Raw genomic sequence first — 24,140 nt, 5'->3', positions numbered from 1 at the left:
GTACATATATACATATATGATATATATATATATATATATATATATATATATATATATATATATACACACACACGCACACACACACACATGGTTTTCTTTTCACTCCTATGTACATACATCACCCTTTTCTATCTGATACTCCCTCTACCCATCACTCACATGCATGTTATTCTACACCAATTTATTATTTTCCTTACTTCCAGATGTGTATCCAGCGAATAGCAACTACAGACAGCATACTAGAAGATAGTACACTTATGATTCCAAGTCTTAGGAGAGAGACTCTGTCTTCTCATACTGATTTCGGACATGGTTGGAGTGAAGGTGACTCCGGAGAGTATGAAGAGATTCCAGGTGAGTCACTCAATACCTGTATATTTTTAACTTCCCTGCTTGCAAAGTTACCATGTATCCATGAAGTTAAATTACTGGACAACTGACTCAGCTGACCTAATGAAAACCTCTGAACCTATGAAACAGAAAAGAAAAAAGATAATAATCATCATCAGGATCACGGTCATCATTATCATCTGCATCTTCTTCCTTGTTGCCATCATCATCATTGTCATCATAATCGCCATTGTCATCATCATCATCATAATCATCTACATTCTCTTCCTTCTCATCATCATCATCGTTGAGGGTCCATATAGGATTTTGATGTTAAAATTTATTGGCAATAAATTGATTATACTTCTACAATACACAAAATATTTTAACAATTATTTATACAATTCTTAATAAATGATTATAATTAATTATAATCAATTATAAAAATATAATAGGATTTTTCAAATATCAAATGGTTATGAGGGTCCATTTGAATAAAATAGGAATCAAAGGGTCTGTGGGTGAAAAATGGTAGAGAATCACTGATGTAAACCTTTCAAGATGATGCCCCAGCAAGGCTGCAGTCTAAAGACTGAAATGGATTAAAGGAAAAAGAAATGGTGTATTTTGTTTATAAAGTGCATACACACCTAGAATAAAAAAAGAATATGATTCTTGTACATTTGGTTTGGTGAGAACAACTGTCTCCCACTTTCTGATCACATGCATCCATTAAAATAGATTTTGATCTAGAAGAAGAATCAGCACAAATCAAATGTGTAGAATATAAAGCAAAATTAATCTTATTAGAATTAAGATTTAAAATTGAATTCAGGCTGAAGCATAATTTTGTTCAGAGAAAAAATGTCAACAGGATACTGCTGTAAATGGATTAATTATTTCAGTTATAGCTACAATCGTGAATCACAAGCATAGGTGTATGTGGTTAAGAAGTTTGCTTCACAATCTCATGGTTCCAGGTTCGATCTTACTGTGTAGCAGCGTGGATAGTGCTTCTAAAATGGCCCCAATTTGAATACTACTTTGTGAAAATGACTTGAGTTATCTTGTCTGAAGAATCAACTACACATTGAGTAAACTTCAAAATAGCAGGGCATTTGACCAGTCTAAATAAATGACACACACTCGTGCACAACTATATACATATAGTTATATATATATATACACACACACACATGCGTGCATGCACACACAAATATACATACATATGTACAGACATATACATGCATATATATATACACAGATAAAAATAAATATAGATATTATATGTATGTATATCTACACATACACACACACACACGCACACACGTTATGTTTGTGTAAAATGATTTATCAAATCACCCTTTCATATCAAAGGGTCACCTAACCATTTGATAGAGTTATAAAATGTGCTGGGGTTGATATGATAGGCTTAAAACACTTAAAGGTGGTGTTCAGAAAATTATTAAAATCGAGTAAAGAATATCAACATAAGAATATTTTCTATTGTTGGGCTCTTCCATTCTTTCTGAATCACTCTTCAGTTTTGTTATTCACCATGATTTGAAGATTAATTTCTCCCTGAATATGGAGCCAGACTATCCAAGGTGAAATTTTTTTTCTATAGGAGGAACGGAACTCAGTATAGCAAAGTCAACAGCATATTTAACTTCTGTGCCTCTGAGCATACTATTAAAGTATGTTGAAATAGTATTTACTTAAAGCTTGATACACTTGGGGACTGCAAGCAAAATGTCGTTCCATAGGCAAAGCATGCTGCTTGTAATAAGAAGGACATGAACTTCTAATCTCTCAGATGATTAACAATTGCCCTGTCAACTTTACCATCTACATTTTCTGGTATGTACATTCATCAGTGCTGTCGTCGTCATTGTCATCATCATCAGCTTTCAGCTACAAATTACACTTGCAGCAGACAGTAAAAGATGTACTACATATCTTGTTCCAACAATCTATGCTCTAAGAACAGTAGCAGTCATGCTGCCACAGTCTTTTATCAGGATTTTGCTATTTGCTGTTATTTAGAAGTTTTATCTGGGTATCAGGAAAAAACGCCTTATGCTACTTAGTTTAGTTTTCTTAAGTCCTCAGTTCAAATCTTTCCAAGGCTACCTTAACCTTTCACCCCACTCCACTGGGGTCAAAATAATAGGGTACCAGTGAGACAAATATTGGGGCTAGTATAATCATTTATTTTTCCCTGTTAAAATTTGAGTCCTTGTACCTATTTATAAATTTTATGTTTATCTTCATTGAATAGTATCACGAGCTGTAATTTATGTTCACACTACAGATAGTTCAGTTTCCATAGTGTGTTGCAGAACATTTTCCAATGAAATTGCGATTCACTTAGAATGGTTATCAGTTTTATATCTCCTCTGCTTCTTCTGTCTTGCTCTCTGTCTTCATTACCATGAAACTAAAATAAAATATTCTTCTGTAATTTCCCTCTAAAATTAAGTTTCTCTTCGAACTCTCTGATTGGTTCATTTTCAGTCTCTTACAAACTCTGTGATTCCATTGCTAATGAAATAATCTACCAATTTTCAATATTATTAACTTTCAATATTATTTCTGTGCTTTCGTTGCAATCTTGTCTGTCCATTAACTTTAAATCCAGCTAGTTACTGCAAAACATAATTTTTTCTTCAATATAGAACTGCCTTAATTATGGAATTGTCTCTCACAAGCTTTAAAATTCCTGAAGCCAAATATTCACAGTGATTATAGATTTTTTTTTTTTTCACTTTCATATTTAGAACATTATGAGATTCTCTAACAAATTCAAGATCTTTGAAATTAAAAAGTAAATCCATTTAAGAAAGTAATTAAATAAGAACATCTATATGATGAGTCACAAGTATAATTCCTGTAAAAGTGTTGAATACTTTCATTAAAACTTTTCTGAAACCTATCTTTTTGCTTAAGAAAGTTAGTTTTAAATCATTTATTTACCATTCTATTTTCTTCTTTTACTTCTTCAGATTCCTGCACTCCATTGGTGAACAAGCCCAGATCTAATCTACAACCTATAACCGTTATCAAACCTTTATGAAAGATGTATATTCAGTTGCTTTAGAGTCTACCTAAAACAAGTTTAAAAGAGAACACCCAATAAAGCCAAACACTATGAAATTGTTGTTGATAAAAATAATTGGTATACTGTTCCAGATATGATACAAGCTGAGAATATATATATTTCCAGCTTGTCATTTTTTTTGTTACTATATTGATAATATTGTTCTGTCTGTATGCCAAACTATATCATTAATACATTCCATTCAAACAATACAGTGTAAATATCATACGCACTCACCCTGTAACATATGTTGTACTATCCCAGCCTTATAAATGTAATTTTCTGATCAAATCTGAAATGTATGGAGGACAATGTTTTATACAATACCTATAACTATAAAAAAAAATTGAAAAAAAAGTGATATAGCCTTTGATATAACTTGTACATAACACTAATACTTGTTTATGTTCACAAACATTTTTTCGTCTTTTATTTTAACGGAGTTCATAAGTTGAAGGCAGCATGGATGAAGTTCTTTACAATACTTAAAGAAAGAAAAAAAAAAACAACAAAAAAACAAAAAACAAACTAAAGAATTGAAGTACATCTCGAAAACTTCAAAAAAAAAAGAAAGAATAAATAAAAGCGAAAAAAAAAACCCAAAAAACAAGAGCACATACATATTCTGTAATTATATACATATCAGACCTTTGAAGGCATTTGTTGAAATTATATATTAAAAAAAAAAATCTGATTGTAAAAGATGAAACAGAAGAGGGTTCTTGAGCTTAGTCTGATATCTAAAACTAATGCACTGTAAGGCACCAACACACTCAATATATTTGTAAAGAATAATAGCAGATCTTTACTTGTTATTGCCATACTATCGAACTTTTGAATACAATAACCAAACCTATCAAACCTACATCAATTTAGAAACCACGCGGCATTCAATAACTGTTCCCCGGCCAATTGAAGGTAAGTGTGTGTTTTCCCTTTTTTCATTATATATGTGCACACATACATGCATATATGGTGGAGTTGCGTTAACCGCACGTGGAGAAATAATAGGAAAATAGAAGATAATAATAATAAGGCAGAATGCTAAACTGAAAGCATATTTTAATATAGATGTGCATAAGGTGAATTAAAAAGGATTTTTAACCAGCTTTCATTGCATGGAAAATTTTCAAGAAGAGGGGAAATGAAAATAATGTTTTTTACAAAAATATATAAAAAAATAAATATACCAATACATTATATTGTCTTTGAGTTTTTAAAGTTCAATGGTAATCCATGTAGATAATTGTTAGATAGATTAGGATGCATGGAATTAAGAATGGTGTTGTGTTTTAAAAAGGCTGAGAGTTTATGTGTTAAACAGGAAGTGTGTGTAAGGGAAGACAATTTTGTGGGTTTTTACTCTTTACTAAAACTAAAGAATAAAAACCCACAGAATTGTCTTCCCTTACACACACTTCCTGTCTTGACACCACACTTCCTGTTTAACACATAAACTCTCAGCCTTTTTTAAACACAACATGATTCTTAATTCCATGCATCCTAATCTATCTAACAATTATCTACATGGATTACCATTGAACTTTAAAAACTCAAAGACAATATAATGCATTGGTATATTCATTTTTTTATATATTTTTTATATTTTTGTAAAAAACATTATTTTCATTTCCCCTCTTCTTGAAAATTTGCCATGCAATGAAAGCCGGTTAGAAATCCTTTTTAGTCCTCCTTATGCACATCTATATTAAACTATGCTTTCAGTTTAGCATTCTGCCTTATTATTATTATTTTTTATTTTCCTATATATATATATATATATATATATATATATATTACAATATATGGATTTATTTAATGCACAATATATGGATTTATTTTATCTGGTGGTACTAACAAAAAAGCTCCTTTAGTGAACCAGGCTGCCAACCACATAGTAAACCAAGTCACAGGGGTATAATGTATAGTCCTATGCAGTTGAAATCCTGTAAATCTAATTAGTAATAATTATTTCATTAGGAGTAGATAGAATATAAAGAAAGTCAGAGGATATGCGATGAATATATTTATTTCACCAGTAGATGTCCATATGATTATATTCATATCACAGCTGATATCATGGAAAAATAATTTATTTTAGTGTATAACAAATTATTTTACATGTCTGCAATAGTGTATATGTTATGAATTACATAGTATTACTGTACATTTTATGAACTAACACCGGTATAAAAGGCTAGTTCATCAAATTCATAGAATATCATGGTTATATTCATTCTGTATTAGCTTGTAAAATATACAATAATACTATATAATTTATAACGTATACACTATTGAAGACATGCAAAATAATTTGTTATATACTAAGATAAATCATTTTTCCATGATGTTGGCTATGATATGATTGTAATCGTTTAGATATCAACTAGTGAAATAAATATATTCATATCATATCTCCTGACTTTCTTTATATTCTATATATGAATGTGTATGAGTGTATATATACATATATATGTATACACACACACACATACACAATAAGCTACACACATGTTGTAGTGAGCAGAAGAGGCAAATGACACATGAAAAAGTATTAGATAGGTAAGAAGGACAGCTGAGCAGGACTTAGAAACTACAAAATGCTTGAGAGATTAAGCTGTATATATATATATATACATATATATATATAAATATATATATATATATATATTCATTAAGTGTCCCACTCATCATAACATTCATTTTGCCATATTTTCACAGGTGGTCAGGTCGCTACACTGCATGTTTCAATATGCAAATAGATTATATAAATGGCTTTTAATTATTTTGAATTTGTGGTATACTAGAGATGAAATTAAATAAAATTTACATGTATGTTTTGTATAGAAAATTTTTCTTAAAAATAGAAGTTAAAATTTTAGAAAAATAAAAGGCCTATTATTTTATTTTATTAATCATACAACGGTGGTGCCCCAACATGACTGCAGCTTTAAAGCTGAAACACTTAAAAGAATAAAAGGAAATATATGTGTAAAATAAAATGAAAGGTATATTTTTCAAGATGCTCAAGTATTATTATAGGACTTTCCAAAGCCTTAATTTTATAAGATTTCTTACAGAGAACCAGTGTGATGCAGCAGCACACCATTTAAAAATCACCAGCTTAGATGATTGCTGTAGAATGCTGCCTCAGCAACTGTATATTCAAATTTCTAAAAATACCTAACCATGTCAGGAGTAATCTTGGATGATATTACAACCATTTTAAAATTCAGTATCTCTCACCTTATAGAAGAAAAAATAGCAAACAAAACTTAAGCAGGACAAAAATACTGCAACATTGATAGGAACATTCTGTCTAAATTTTGTTCTTGGTTAATTATAATTTTCCAGCAAATCTTACAAATTTAAAACTTCATTCACTAATCAAACTCGTGTTGCTCTCTTCACAAATAAATCATTAAAAAATTACTGACTCATCCACAGAGCGGTTGAAAACAACATTCCTTAGTAGACAATATTCCTCAATAACCAACCTGACTGTAATATAGTGTATATGTGAGAAATACCCAACAAGCTGTTCTTAATTACTTGATTAACTTTCTCTGTACCTTCATTCTGCATAATCAAACCTAACCAAGGTTATTAAACAGGTTGATCAAGGAGATATCACTTTTGCATCAAAGAGGTCGCCTGCTATGTATATTTATGCAAGAAGATTAGAAAAAAGGTGACTTGTTTATGGAATTTAGCTTTCACACTCAAAACAGTTTGGGCTTTGTTTTTCAGGAAATAATATATTTCAATTGATTCCTTCTTAAGTTGTGACATTTGTATAAATCAATCACTGTATTCTATAATGATTGGCCAAAAGCATTTACAGCAAAGCACCACCTTTCGTGTCATTCTTTGTTTCATGTTTTGACTGTCATGTTTGACATTTTACTCCATCTTCACATCTAACAAGTGACATTTTTTCCAAGCTATTCTACAATTCTTATTTGTAAAATATTTATTTCATTGTTACTTCTGTTTTGGATTTGTTACAAAATTCTTAATTTTTGTTAGATTTATTCAACAGTAGCTCATTAATTTCTTAATTTCTAGATCATTTGTCATCATTCTGTAATCATTCTGTATCAAATGTGCACTTGATAACCAAGTTATTTTAGTAGATATACACCAATCTTTTATATATTTACATGTTTCAGTCATTGAACTGCAGCCATGCTGGAGCACCACCTTAAAGGGTTTTAGTTGAACAAATCGGTCCCAGTGCTTTTGATTTTTCTAAAGTCTGGTAGTTATTCAATCAGTCACTTACTGAACTATTACATTATGGGAATGTCAACAAACTAACACCAATTGTCAAGCAGCAATGCTGAAGGAATAACAAACAACAAAGATACACAGATATACACACACATGCACATACATACATATACACATACATGTGCAGACACACATACGCACATACAGGCACATACACACACATACACACACATACATGCACATACTCATATATATATATATATATATATATGACAGGTTTATACACAATTTCCTTCAACCAAATTCACTTGCAAGGGATTGGTATGCCCAGAGCAATAGTAGAAGACACTTGCCAAAAGTAGTGCACATTGGGACCAGACAGTAAGGCAGCAAGCTGGCAGAATTGTTAGCAGGCAGGGCAAAATGCTTAGCAGCATTTCATCTGCCTTTATGCTCTGAGTTTCAAATTCTGCTGAGGTCAGTTTTGCTTTTCATCCTATTGGGGCTGATGAAATAAATACCAGTTGAGCATTGGGGGTCAATGTCATCAACTTACTTGCTCCCTCGAAATTTGCTGGCCTTGTGCCAAAATTTGAAACCAGTATCTTAGTAGATAGTATTTTAGTGGTCTAGGTTGCTACCAAATTATATTTTAGCATTCTCAGTTTTTTGAAAGATTGTGTTTTAATGTTTTCAGCTGTGAGATAGCATTTTCAGTTTTACTTATTGTAATAATAGATTTTTTTGTGGTATATGGTTTAAGATTTCTTTAAGAGATAATTACATTATTATTAAAGATAACTTTTGTATGAAATTCGATGTCTTAGATTTAATAATTACAATATAAGAGACAGTATTTTCGTCGTTCATCTTTTACTTGTTTTAGTCATTGCACTGTGGCCATGCTGTGGCACCACCTCAGAAGATTTTAGCCAAACAAACTGACCCTGGTACTTCTGATTTATTTTGTCTAAATCTGATACTTATTCTACAGGTCTTTCTTGTTGAACTGCTAAGTTACAGGATGTAAAAAAAACAACACTTGTTGTCAAATAGAAGCTGGGGAACAAACACAGCACAAGCACAAAAAAACACATGCATACATGCATTCACATGTATACCAGGCTTCCACACAGTTTTCATTTACTAAATTCACTCACAAGGCATTGGTCTACCCAGGGCTATGGCTGAAGCCACTTCCTTAAGGTGCCACGCAGCGGGACTGAACCTGAAACCATGTAGTTGCAAAGAAAACTTCCTAGCCACGCTGCCAAAGGTTGAGTAGCAGTAAGTAACCAAAGCAAGAATGAGATAAAAATGAATCCAAAAGAAAACTGAACAATGCTTTTGCAATTTTAAAAATTTTAGATAAACTTGTTTAGTTATCCTACTAATAATTCATTTTATCAATTAAGTAATCATTATTGAATAGAAATTTTTATTACTTTAAATAAAAAGCAAACATTCTTCTTGTAATTAGTTTCACCTCTTGATTGCATATATTTGCTACTAACTAAACTTTGCCTTAGGAAATTGCATAAATTCAGCCGGAACACAAGATAGCATTAATAAAGGCGCTGATACCCCATTAGTTACTAGGCTGCTATTCAATCAATTGTCCATATACACATTTCACAGTTCAAAACACTAAACAATTTAATCTGCCTGCCTCTGCAAGTCCATTACTGAAACAAAGATGTGGGTAGTTTCAGCTATACATTCTACATCTCTAAAAATATAAATGAAACAAACGGTCTTCTTGACCGTTTAATATTGTCTATGAGAGTAAAAATGGCAATTCACCGCTTCATATATTCTTTATTAATAATTGAAACAATTCTACACTGATCTTTCATTAAGCTTGTTCTATCAAGCTTTATTTTTGGAGTAATTGTGGATAATACAGTGACTGATTCCATTATTAGTTCTATATTACTGTTTTATTTTGTGCTTATTTTGTATTTGGCTTTTTCTTTTGTATAGTAAAGTAATTCTCTTGTTTTTTTTTATTGGGATATATTTTGTTTGCTCTTTATGCATTCATTAAAGGGATGCTATTAATTATGACTGCAAAACAACAGATTTCTAAATACTGCCAACCCCAGCAGATTTTCATCAGAGCTTCTCAGTATTTTCCCAGTTTTGTAACAATTTGCTACTGGATATCATTCATTCTTTACTTGTTTCAGTCATTTGACTGTGACCATGTTATGGCAGTGCCTTGAAAAGTTTAGTCAAACAAATCAACCTCAGTACTTAATTTTTAGTTTGGTACTTATTGTTTTGGTTACATTTTAGTCACTAAATTAGGTGGGTGTAAATTAACCAACACCATTTGTCAAGCGGCGGTAGGGACAAACAAACACACAATATTATATTTATGTGAAGGTGCATGTATTAATGGCGAGGTTGTTGGACTCATGATTCCTGGACCAGGCAATCCCTTGTGTTCTTGAGAAAAGCACTTCATTTCATGTTGCTCCAGTTCACTCAGCTGGCAAAAATAAGTAACCCTGCAATGGACTGGTGTATATATTCCTAGGAGGAATATATACACCAGAAAAACTGGGAAACCAGCCCTATTCTCCTTACAGATTAATGTGGACAGACCAACCATTATTATATTTATAGACTAAGGTCAGTGGATGGCAGAAACATATAAGTGTCAGACAATGTTCTTTGCAGTATTTGTTCCAAATGTTTATATTTTAAGTTCAAATCCTGTAGAAGTTAACCTCACCTTTCATTCATCTGATGTCGATAGAATAAAGTACTACTCGAGTATTGGAGTCGTTAATGGAAAAATAATATCAAATAAAAATATACATATTCATTTCCAAAATTATATAATATTCCATATAATAGAGCTGGATAAATCAATAGCTGTCAATATCTTTTATTCACGTGTAGTCGTCATAGAACAACAATGAAATGTCTGACAACTAAATGGATGTTACATTTCAAACAAATGTTTATTTCTCATACTTGATTATCACTCTCAGAATTTCTTTTTCATTTCTTTACCACTCATTGCTCTGTTTAATGCATTAGGCATTGAGCATGTGTTTGATAATGTCTTTGTTAAGGAGTGTCAATCATCCATACTTAGAGAAGGCTGTATGCCAGTTTGCCATAAAGGTTAACCTACGGTATATAAAATGACAAAGGAACCTCTGCTTAGTCACATGAATGGCTAGCAAAACATTTACATTGACCTCAAATTGTACCCAACCATCTTAAATAAGGACAAGACATTTTAGATTCTGTAGCCTTTCATATTCATAAAATGTTTGTGTGGCCACAGATGGAATGTCCTTTTAATCATAAGTTTGAGTGACCAGGTAGGTTTAAGAGAAGATAGGCCACAGCAACTTACAGCAGCTATTCAATGTACTTCATTGATGTTTATTTTTTTTCCCTCCAAAACAGTTACAGGGGCCTCAGATAGGGTGTTTATCCTAAGCAGAGGTCAGATGTCTAATTAGATACAGTATCAAAACACCTGCTCATATAAGAGATAATCCCTGAAGAAAAGATACCTTTAATATATTAATAAGTCATGTGGAACAGTTCTTATTTTGATATACTTAATGTTATGAAACTAACTCTAAATGCTTTAATTCAATATACATTGCGTGTTTATCTTAAGTAATTACCATCATCATTTTCACAACCCCTTTTACATTCTTGCATTGAAGAAACACAGTTCATCAAGCTATATTTTTTATGGCTAGATGCTCATTCTGTCGCCAACCATCACCTGTTTTCAAGCAAAATAATTTTTCTCATGGCCAGACATGATTTTATGGAAGATGAGAGACAAATAACATTGTTTGTGTATCAATGACGCTTGTCTACAACTGTCACACAATGTCAAAACAAGGAGACAAACACACACACACCATCATCATCATTGTCATCATTCAAAGTCCATATTCCATGCTGGCACAGTTTGACAAAACCCAGTGGGTCCCAAGACTGCATTGTGCTCTACTGTTTCTATTTGGGCATGGATGCCCTTTCTAGTGCCAACCACTTTACAGCACATACTGGGTACTTACTTCATGAAACTATCACTTTGAGATCACCAGACAGCTTGCAACACTAACAAGACCTTCAAATAAATGGGGGCTACTGTAGAAAGGGAAGTGAGCTTATACTTGAAGATGAGAGCCTTAAGTATGGAAGTAGAAGCCATAATAGGTTACGGCTTTAGAGGAGCTATTTGACTACTCATATTACAGAAGAGAAGGTGTAAGTAATCAGATTAGAGCTTGAAAGAGATAAAATAATGGGGATGGGGTGCATAAAGAGAGTGGGAACAAGAGAACGGGGAGTACAGGTGGGTAGAGGCTGGAAGAATGTACAGGAGAGTAAGAGATGGTTAAAAATGGATAATGGGTGATGGAATGAATTTAATAAGGAACAAGTGCTGAGGGCTAATAAGCAGGAAAAGTAGGGGAGAGCCGATAGAAACTGTACAAATTGGGTTAGGGTTGAAGAGTGGATGTAGTGGATGGGGTATAAAAAGTGGGAAAATGACCTACGATATATATGAGTTGGTGCAAGGTAGGAAATGACTGTCAGTGCAGAAAAATGGGAAGATGAAGACCAGCAGAATATTAACGATGGTACAGTAGTTAGGAGAAGGACCAGAGAAAGAGAAAGAGATGGAGATGATATATGGTTGAGAGTTATCAATGTGAAAGTGGGTAGAAAGGATAGTATTAAGAATGAAGGGTAGCAAACAAAGTCAAATGGTTCTGTGTAGTAAGAGGGATATAGGTAATAATATATGGCACCGTGGTTATGAAGTTTGCTTCCCAGCCATGGGGTTTCAGGTTCAGTACCACTGCATGTGCAAGTGTCTTTTACTATAGCCCAGTGCCAGCCAAAGACTTGTGAGTGATTTGGTGCACAGCTACTTAAAGAAGCCCAACGGTAATGACAATGACAACAATAATGCCACAGTGACACCACCTACAATGATAGCGATGACGACGATGCTTACCTGATGTACAATTTCTGTTTTTTTTTAAGTTGATTGGTTATGATTTGGGTGAGCCTTGGCTGCTATTTCTTGCAGGTCCAGTGACTGAAAAATGGCTTCACTATAAGCTTGTGAGATTCTTGTTATATGTTCTATGTGCTATAGTGATGATGATGAATTTCTTAATTTTCATCTAAATTTATTTCTTTAGTGATATAAACAAATATTCTGACATTCTCAACTCAGATTTATTGTCATTTGATACTGAAATCAGTGTTTCAATCTATATTAACTCTACAATTCATATCATATTGGTTTATTCTTTCGTTGACATTTAATTATTTTATCACAATATCAGTTTGCAAACAGTTCAATATATCTGCATATTTTTTAAAATGTCAGTTAAAATTTTGATATTAGCCCTTTTAGTACAAACAAGGTAATAGCATCACACACTTTAGTTCCACCACCAGGCTTATGTGTGCCTTTAATGCAACCCTTTCTGTTGCAAGTATTTAGACCAAGTTTCTCAACAGTGCATGGTTCAGTGGCTCACAATCACGAGATAGTGCTTTCAATTCCAGGACCAGGCTGTGTGTTGGGTCCTTGAGCAAAACACTTTATTTCATGTTGCTCCAGTTCACTCAGGTGTACAAATGAGTTGCAACATCACTTGGTGCCAAGCTGTATCGACCTTTGCTTTTCTCTTGGATAACATGGGTGGCATGGAGAGGGGAGTTTGGTATGTACAGGCAACTGCTGGCCTACCATAAAACAACCTTGCCCAAACTTGTGCTTTGGAGGGTAACTTTCTAGGTGCAATCCTATGGACATTCATGACCAAAGGGGATTTTTACCCTAGTCGACTTAATGTACAAGACTTTCCTCTCAATTCATCACACTTGTTGCTTTTACTGGAACTTATTGTCAGGTGAGCAGACAGAGCAGCATGAAATGAAGTGCCTTGCTTAAGGACATGATGTGCTACCCTGTGCAAGAATTAAATGAAAAAGGGTAAAAAATACAAAAGTCACCTTCTGGTTATGGTTTTATAGTATATTTTAAAAATCTTCATACAAGATTCCATTGAGAAATCTAATGAATACAATATTCAAAAGCTGTATGGTTTTCATACTAGTATCTTCAAATAAAGACAATCCATTGTAATTTCATCTAAAATCCATTTTTGATGTTATGTTCCAAATATTTGCATAATAAAGAAGATTCTTGATTATTTTCAAAATTAATTGAAACACATAACCAGAGTAATTAGAGTAGAAATATGGTCATGAAAATTTTAAGGCACTTTACAACAAAGATGTTCTCAAGCACAACCTGAAGGCTTTATACAATGCATTAAAGAGAGTTAGGCAGAGCAAATATCATGGATACAAAATATAGGCTGGAAGTACTTAAGAACGGCAATGAATAGTGAGAAATACCTGGAATATGTTCTGATAGAGTGTGAGTGCCTGAGAACTGTGAAAATTATTGGGTGTCAAAAATAGTAGACATTATATGAAAGAGAAGTAACTTAGTTCCAGTGCATATTTTTGACAAATAAATTATGCATGCCCATTGGAACTACCATTAGGCAAGCATTGTATGTATGCACATACACTCACATTGACACACAAATACATACACACTTACAGATACACATATATGCACATATATATAGTATGCTCAAGAAACCTTAGGTAATGTGGAGTTGAATCAAACTGCCTGGCATCATATACATATATATATGTAAATATATATATTTATATATAGGTATAGATATATTGTGTATGTTTGTCTGCATTTACATACACATCTGCATGCATACACACCCACACACACACACACACATATAGACACGTGCACATGCACATATTATCCCTCAGATTTTGGAGTACAAACAACAAGGGAGGCATACTCAGCATATGAAGCAAAGTATTCATAATATTTCATTGATTTATTGAAAACTGAAACTCTGCTTTGCCATAACTGAGGGTCTTTCACCCACATAGATAAAGGTATGTCTGTATTTATGTCTATGTGAGTGTACATATGAGTGTGTAAATACATACTTAAATATTTTATAAATATGTACCTTCTAAAGAAAATGAACAAATTAGAAGCCTCTATTCCTTCTCTGTAATTCCATGACACCATCTATTTTAGAAGGTATACTTGTGTTAGATTTTCTATTGAAAGAAAATTCTTAATCAGGCTATTTTATGAACAACTGTGTCATACTTATGGTTTCTTATTGAATCAAAAATATTTTTTATGCTTCCATTCATTTTGTGAAGAGGAATTTTTGTTATTTTTCACTAATTCTTCTCTTAAACCATTACTATTATCTAGATTGATTTTTTTGCTTTTTTTAGTTTGTGTAGTTGTTCTTTACTGCTTAAGTGTTGTTTCTTCACCCCTTTTGACTGTGAATGCCTGAAGAAAACTTTTTTGTTTCAATCCCTTATACAATACTAGCAATTTACAATTTGCAATTTATAATTTTAAATGAATACATTTTAATTTTTATTTCAATTTTAATTTTGCTTTTTTTGTTTTAATGTAGTCATATTTCTTCCGCCACCCTTGCATTAAAAAGTTACATTCCTTGCTACATTTTGCCTAATAGCTACATTCGAAATTTGTGGAATATGGAATTAAGCATTTCTTCTCTAAATTGATTTCTTTCTTAGGAAGATTTATAAAAGAGTAAGTGAGAGAGAGAGAGTGAGAAAGGGGGAGAGGAAATGAATTTGTGTGGTATTCATGCTGTTCTTTTGAATGTTACCAATGCAAAGTAAAATAGCTGCAACTATGAATCGAATCAGACTAGTAGACTCACCTCAAGACTAAATTTATGTGTCTTCCTTTTCTCATAACAATATTCTAGAAATTATTTCAATTACAACTTATTGTATTGTTGATTCTCAATATAATTTAATTGTATTATTAATACTGTATACAAGGGTGGTGAAGTGGTAGCAATAGACAAAACGTATTACAGCATTTGTTGTAGCTCTTTACATTCTGAATTCAAGTTCTGAGGTCCACTTTATTTTAATCCACTGGGTCCAATAAAATAATGTGCTGCCAAATACTGGATCAATTTAATTGACTAACCTACTCCCATGAAATTTCAGATCTTGGGTCTTTGTCAGAAACAGTTATTCATTTAGTTCATATATATATATATATATATATGAAAATATTATTTCTATCTTTTGTTGTATCTCAGGAGAGTCATTCTGCCAATAATAAACACATGTACTGCTTCTATTTCCTGTCTTTTATTATCATTATCTGGTTGTTTAACCATTTAACCAATTGACTAATCAATTGTTTGATTAATCATTTGGTCAATCAATCTGAATACTTAATCAAACAATGAATTAGTTAGAATTTGGTTATATGGTTCAGCAATTCACCAATAATGTTAATAATAATAATAATAATAATAATAATAATAAAAGAAGCTAAATAGAATCAGTGTGTGTTTATTTTTTTATTGACATAATGACCCTCCCAAGATATGTTATAACACACAAGTTCACAACAAGACTTTTGTAAACTAAATATAAAAAGCAACTATATTGCGATATTTTACATAAACAATATTGGTATCTATATATTTAAGACAGAGTTTGTGTGTGTGTGTGTGTGTGTGTGTGTTTCTGTATATTCCTTATGGATTCGAAAACTGAGTAGCCAATTTTGACATATGAGGTATAAAAAGATTTAATAATCTTTCAGCTACCAAATAAAATATGTTTTTGGGACAACAACTCTTTTTCACTACAAAAAAGCCTCAAAAATGAGGTCAGATTGCACAGTTTTCAGGTCTTTAACTAAGGGAGGGAAATTTGCCTGAACAATTTTTGTGCCTTAAATAGAACATAAGGAGAAAATGTTTAAAATACATGGAGTTTTACCGGGGAATGAAACTTCAAAGATATTGAACTGTTAACTTAGAGACATAGTGGAACACAATACTCGATTTAACAACAAATGTAAACACACACACACACATATTAGGTGCAAGAATGGCTGTGTGGTTGAGAAATTTGCTTTCCAACCACAAGATTCTACATTCAGTCCCTCTGCATGGTACCTTTGACAAGTATTTTCTACTATAACATAAGACAAATATAAAAAGCTAGAATTAGTTTTAACTTGTAATCATTAATAAAACTGAGTTCCTGTAAAAATATTTCTTCCATTTTATTTTGTACATCAATTGTCTATGGTTTACATGTGAGAAGTCCTGTCTCAAAGCATAAGAACTATGGGTAGTTGCCTGGGGATCCAGTAAAGATCTATGTATATTGTGGTTGCAAATGTTGAGGTCTCAGTGCTTTGCTTTGTCTGGTTGGTCTATAATACTATTAAAACAACCTTGGATGCTAGAACAAGGAATTATTGTGTTTCATGTGATAACCATGCATTGCCCAGCGTAGTAAAATGTTTTGTCAAATCTATAGTAAACTAGCAGAGGGCTGGCTCTGTGGTCAGGTTTTGACGCAAAGAGAAAGGCCTGAGCCCTGTACTATCCCATTGAAGGAAATCAATGTGAATGGCAACAAAAGAACTTTGATTGTCAGCTTAATTAAATTATCAGCTTAAAAATGGTTTCAAATTTTTGGCACAAGGCGAGCAAGTCCAGGGGTTGGGGTAAGTCAGTTACATCAACCTCAGTGTTCAAGTGGTACTTATTTTAGTAACCCCAAAAAGATGGAAAGCAAAGTTGACTTCTGCAGAATTTGAACTCTGAACATAAGGACAGACGAAATGCTGCTAAGCATTTGCAATAAAAATTCCACCAGCTCACCACCTTAAACTAGCTTAATAATAAAAGAAGTGAAATGGAACCAGTGCACATGATTATTATTGGCATAATGACCTTTACAAGATACAGCTCAGTAATATTTCTGTTCCTTTTTTGTCATCCCAAAGATTTTTTAATTTGGGCTGTGGGTTTTTTATCCAGGTTAGATATTTGCCCCAGGAAGTTTTCCTATCTAAAGTATATTAGACAAAATATTTTATTAGAAAAAGACCTGAGACTTAGTTTAAATTTTGCCAGCAGTTTTCTCACTTCAGACATTAATGTTACAAAATCTTATTTTTTACCCTCTAATTTTCCATTTTGGGGGTAATTTCCATCTGGAAGGCTCAAAGCTCTAAAAAGAGTATCAGGGTCTGCTCTTCCTCTTCAGACTAAACCATAAAAAAAAGCAACAACTAGAAGCAAAGTAGGAAACCAATATTTCATTTGTGGGATTTAATATATTTACTTTGTCAGTGCTACCAGCCCAGTCTTTCTGTCTTGAAGCTATTTGTATGCAATATAAATCTTATCCATTCATTCATTTATAATCAGAATTGTCAATAACAAAGTATTTTCTTTCTTCTTCTGATTTATTACTTTTTTCTTTTTTTACACATTTTTGTCTTTTACATAATGCTAGAAATAGTTTATTATTAACTTTTCTTTCAACAATTAAATTATTCTCAACACTTTATTGCAGAAAGTCTTTCTTAATGGAAATATTTTTTGAAGTCTAGATTCATAAACAAAGAAAAAAGCAGTTAAATTATACTATATGAGAGATAATTGAACACAGTTAAAGTATTGGGCCTTAAACTCATAAAACACAGGTTCAGTTTCTTCCATGGATATATATTTGTAATTTTAAGCATGACACAACATATAAAACAAATGAGGGACATTCAACCCTTTAACATTCAGATTATTCTGTCAAATGCAATGATTATTCATTCATGTTACTTTGAATTAATTATGCATTATTACCTTGTAGCTTTGAGCTTTCAATGATGTGAAAGTTTGTTTTTAGAATGACACTGTAGGGTAGGTGTAAGAGGCCAGATTTGACTGGTTTGAATGTTAAACAGATAAAGATATTTGGGATTTATATGACTGATTTAAATGCTAAGGGGTTAAGGAATAAAATTAAGGTCTGTTTTTTTTTTGTTTTTGTAGATCTGGATTAAATTTAAGAACCATAGTTTAAGGTTTATAAAATATTCTCAAAGGTTTATATTTTTGCATTTCTTTATTTTTTTGCTCAATTTACTTATTTATTTATTTATTTATATATTTATTTTTTTGTTTATTTTGGAAAGTTCTGTTATGGTTCAGTCACAACCAAAACGTCAGTACCTATGATCTTTTGAAACTAATGAAAGGGGTGTTGGACATCAGCCTCTAAACCACAGATTTCAAGCTCTCAGTGCTTGCAACTGTCTGCATCCTGCTAAAGGTGCACATATACCAGATTATGGTGATAATTGATTAAGTCTAGCACATCCTAATATTTGAACCCAAACAAAGAATTCACTACATCTAGCTGTATGTCTGTGACCTTCTTGTTTACATTGGTTCAGAATGCTTGATGAGGTTTTAAACCATGCAAAATAGCAAACTGAATCCCTTGGCAAAAATCTATTTTCTGATGACAGCAAATTTCATGTGGAACTTTAAAAAGTATTTGTCTTTGCAGGGGAGATAATCTTTATTCTGCTATTCTTTTGACTGTGGCTATGCTGAGGCAAAGCTGCTGAGGGTTTTAGTTACTATATCGATTCTAATATTTATTTTACTTTGGTATATATTTTACTTATCCTTGTTATTTGACAGGGTATCTCCCAGCACCACTTGACAACTGGTATGCTTATGTTTAAATCCCTGTAACTTAGCAGCAAGGCAAAGGAGGCTAATAGAATAAGTACCAGCCTTACAAAAGAATTAGTACTTGGTTCAATTCATTTGACTAAAAAATTCTTCAAAGGCAATACCCCAGTATGGCTGCAGTCTAATAACTAAAACAAGTAATGTGTGTACGAGTGTGTGTGTGTGAGTGTGTGTGTGTGTGTGCATGCGTGTGTGTGTATATATATATATATATATATATATATATATATGTATGTATGTATGTATGTATATATACACACACACAAGCATTCACTATACATGCAGATATGTGTGGCATATCTATGTCTGTGTATTTATAAACACATTCTTTTCTATGCCATGATTGCTTTTTAAGTCAAAGATTCAAAGATTATTTTCACTTTACAATGCAGTTTGTGAGAGAAATAACAATTGGCTCTTTTGTATTGTTTTGGCGGCTTTGAGAAAATTAGGCTAAATCCTCTTGTCCCAGGACATGAGGGATATTTCCCCCTTTGAATCAATAAGATCAATCATGCAGTATGTTTTTGTTTTTTTTCTGAAAGGCAGCTATACACAAATGTTTTTTATAATAGTTTTACTGAAGCCTTGGCAGAAATGGTAGATCAATTAATGAAAAATGCTCTTTATATTCCAAGTTCAAATCCAGTAGTAGTTGACTTTGCCCTTCATCTTTCAATGTTTAACAAATAAAGTTCCAATCAATGTCACAGGGCCATTGAATTGACAATTCTTTTCCTCTGGAACCCATGACCTTGTCTTGTTTGTATGTTTAAAATCATTATTCTTTCTTCCTTTTTCTTTCTCAGTTTTTTTCTTTTTTTTGTTTTCACCTTGAAGATCCAATCATCTATGTCTAAGATTATAGAATTTCACAGCAACACAGAAGTAAAGAAATTTTTAGGTAAAATAAAAGATAAATTCTACAAAATACTGGGAAAATATTTTAGAATAGCAAAATACTTTGGTAGTTATTTAAAGAAATAATAAAAGAGAGCTATTATGTTGTTGAAGACAAATCTGTAAATTATATATTGAGATGCTGGCTGGCTGTACAAGTCAGATAGCTGAAGTAACATACTACGCAGCAGAAAAATTCCAATAATAAAATTAGAGGGAAAGCTCTGTGATTGGATGAAAATGAAATAAGTACGATTTCCTGGATGTGTAATCAAGGATGGTCTAAGTTCAGATGAGAGGCAAATATATCTGCGAATTTAATGCATGAAATGTTGCATTGAAGGAAAAGTTTGAAGAGGTGCAGTCGTGTTAAATGGGAAAATGATGAGAATTAGATGGTGGAATGCTCTGAGTTGATGATTATTGCTAACCAGTTTAAAAGTAGGCCAGGAATGAAATCCGATGCAGTGATGAGGGTTAATTAAAGGTGCCCGGGGCATATCAAAGCCTGTAACTAAATGCCAGATAAAAAAATATAAAAAAAGACAAGGATGTTGTGTGAAAATGTGACTCAACTCAGCAATAAAGAAAATACATAAACAAACAAAGAAATATATAAATAAAGAAATATAAGCAGATATCAACAAGATACTGTTGGTATTTCTATTACCTAATAAAATTTTTTCAGGTTCCATACATTCAAATTGACAGTGTATCAATGAAAGAGATAGAGAGCACTCAACACTAATTCAAAAGGAATTTTTTTCTCATGACTTGAAGTTTCAGGTTACAGTGATCTTCAGGTGTAAACTGCCTCCTTTCAGAATTCAAGCTGATCCTACATGGACTGGAAAGGGTTTATTCTTTTGTCTATAGCTATAATTTTAGCTCATGTCTAACATCATTTATGTTAAAAACTGATTTATGGTTATTACCATTTCATACACCATTTCACTGGTTGGATTTGCTCTTTAACTGTATAGCACTTTTCATATCACGTTTTCCTTAGGTTGTTTTTCTGAAATGATTTGTCTATATATTGTCTTCCATTGAATTCAAAAGATGATTCAGTAACACAATAGACATTCAAGGACAGTAATCCTTTCTGTTTCTGCTTGTGTATTATGTTATAGAATCCTATTTTGTTGTGTTGTGTATTGCAAAGGTGGTGTATCAATTTCCTAAAGCATGGATAGACACAAATTAGGGCAAATTAAGACAAAAATCTTAATAAATACCTTCAAAGACTTCAACTCCAAAATAAATATCCAAACAAACCAACCCAAAGTAAATTTTATAGACATAATCATGGGGAAACATTATCTTTATAGAAAACTGATCAAAGTATTGCTAAACCAAAGAATCCTCTGCATTCAATGTTGGCTCTATTCTTTCAAAGCAAACATGACTAAGATGGGAAGAGTGTTGACTAAGGATGAAAGAAGAGAATATGAGTATGAGTGTAAAATAGAGTTATAGGAGTGAGAGAATAATTGGGACGCTAGTAATGTGAGAGAAACTGTGATAGCTATATGCCAGTTGTTGGTAAATTGATTAGGAAAACAGCATGATCAGTTTGGATAGCAATAAAAATAGGTGATGATAGAGAAAGACTGAGTCTTGCATATCAATAGAGGAGGGTAATAGTGAGAGAGAGAGAGAGAGTGTCAATGAAGAGTGACATAGGTGAGAGATAAAGCATTAGAAGAGTGGTGGGGAAGAGTGGTAGAACGATAAAAAGGTGGAGAGATTGCATATAGACTGATCAAATCAAATCAATGCAATTTTTTGAAATGCAAGTGGTGTACAGCGAATAGGAGGGTGAGCAATTAAGAGTAAATAAAGAATGACAGGAATAAAAGGGGCAAGATATCCATTGTAAATATATTGTACATCAAAACTTTATTCTCATGACAATATATGGGTGTGTACATGTGTGTGTGTTCAAGTGCATGCATGTTTGTGTGCATTTGTATAAGTGTGTACACTCACACATACACATATATACACACATTTATGTGTGTATATATAAGCACAAATAAAATATTTCTATTGAATGAGGATTCATTATTTTGTGTATACTTCTAAATGTACACACAGGTACATACATGTCTATAATACATACATACATACATACATGCATACATTACATCTTAATGTAAGAGTTGTAAAGTATGTTTAAATATATTTTATGTAGTAAAAATGTTACCTGATATAAACTCAATTTTTGTAGAGTGGATCCAAATATTTTTTATAACAAAAGTTGACAGCCCAGGGTGAAACTTTGAATAGACTATCAAATTCTGAGATAATAAATTCACACACACACACGTGAATGTATGTACATAGGTATTGATGTATGTATATAAGGATTTTTGTATGTATCTATGTATGTACTTTTGTATGCACACATGTTTGAATGCATATATTTATATAGACACAATAATTTGTTGTTATGAAGCTGAACAAATATTTGCAATGATTGTTAAAAACAAATGCCCATATATCGAATAAAGAATTAAACCACACAACACATAGTGGGTCACAATTTTTATGAATAACTACTCTGTCAATGATACAAGATGTCTATACATTATCTTTACAGTTTGAAAAAATTCAGTTAAATAAAAATAAAATGAAAATTGTGAATAACTCAGCAGAGTTTATTGAAAACATAAGCAAACAAGTTAAGTTTTATTAGAAACATTAAAATGCTTCCACATGGGCTCCATTGGTTGCAAACTTGATTGATAAATCTCAACTTTAATAAATACTATAAAGTGTGGAAATTGTAAAGTTAATTTATGAACACCCTGTATTTAGAAATGCTTTTTGACTGACAATATTTTCACTTATCTTGACTAATGATTTGCTCTTATTACTTCCGCCTTAGTGAAGGTGGCGGTGTTGTTTGCAGTTGTGCTTGTTTGTATGTTAGGTTGTCCATGGAAAAGACATCTGAAGAACCACTGGATAGATTTGGATGAAACTTTCAGAGATGTTTGGCCTCGTGACTAGCACAAACTGATTAGATTTTGGGATTAACCCAGTTCCAGAAAAAGATTCTGGATTATTTTTCCGTTTTTTTTTTTTTTTTTTTTACATAATTTTTGAGAGTAGTCAGGTTCATTTTTAGTATTCCCATTTGTAAGAGCAAGTCAAGTTTATTTCAGATATTCTCATTTTTAAAATCATCTCTAGCTAATCGTTGAGAGGACGTTGGTGTTGCCTTGGCAGAGGTTTATGCTTTCTGAGTGCTCTTGTTTCATTTATATTTTTGTACTGCTGATTTTTACATTTAGCATTCTAGTGTTCTTGTACATAAGATGTACTATCTTTCTTTCTCTGTCTTCCCCTGCTTTTCTCTTACTCTTACCTATCTCTCACATACATGTATACAATAGACACATTAATATGTATTTAACATATCTACTCACACACATACACCTCATTGCAAACTACATTACATATGCATTGATGCAAAATTGCTCTGTAGTCTGCACTCAATATCTAATGCATTTCCAAATTAGATTCTACTTACCGAAAGTGAAATAAAGACTAATTTGCCTGGAAACTTTAGAAATCAAACAATTGAAACACCAACTGAGAAGTGTAACACATTCTACTGCATAAATCTGTTTTCAGTCGCAATTGCTTGGAGGCCGGATTAAAAAAATCAAATGGCTTTCATCCCTTACTGATATATATATGTGTGTGTTTGTGTGTGCATATATAATACACATGCATACATACACACACATATACATACACATACATACATATATACATGTATGTATATATATATATATATATATATATACATACATACATACATGTATGTATATATATATATATATACATACATGTATGTATATATA

The 24,140-nt window shown here is 32.2% G+C and overlaps 1 protein-coding gene across 5 annotated transcripts in view; it reads left to right on the top strand.

The window, feature by feature from the left end:
- Positions 1–24,140, top strand: part of LOC106880260 (protocadherin beta-16) — a 107,411-nt gene that overhangs the window by 74,171 nt on the left and 9,100 nt on the right. For all 5 annotated transcript variants that reach the window (XM_014930125.2, XM_052973103.1, XM_052973102.1 and 2 more), the window contains 2 exons: positions 204–354; positions 3,336–4,348. In XM_014930125.2, the coding sequence (XP_014785611.1) occupies positions 204–354; positions 3,336–3,406 (222 nt within the window). In that variant the 3' untranslated portion in view covers positions 3,407–4,348. The remainder of the gene's footprint in view (positions 1–203; positions 355–3,335; positions 4,349–24,140) is intronic.

Source organism: Octopus bimaculoides, chromosome 14 (assembly GCF_001194135.2).
Source record: "Octopus bimaculoides isolate UCB-OBI-ISO-001 chromosome 14, ASM119413v2, whole genome shotgun sequence".
In the NCBI taxonomy this organism is placed as follows: Eukaryota; Metazoa; Mollusca; class Cephalopoda; order Octopoda; family Octopodidae; genus Octopus; species Octopus bimaculoides.
This window is presented reverse-complemented; position numbering and strand designations above follow the sequence as displayed.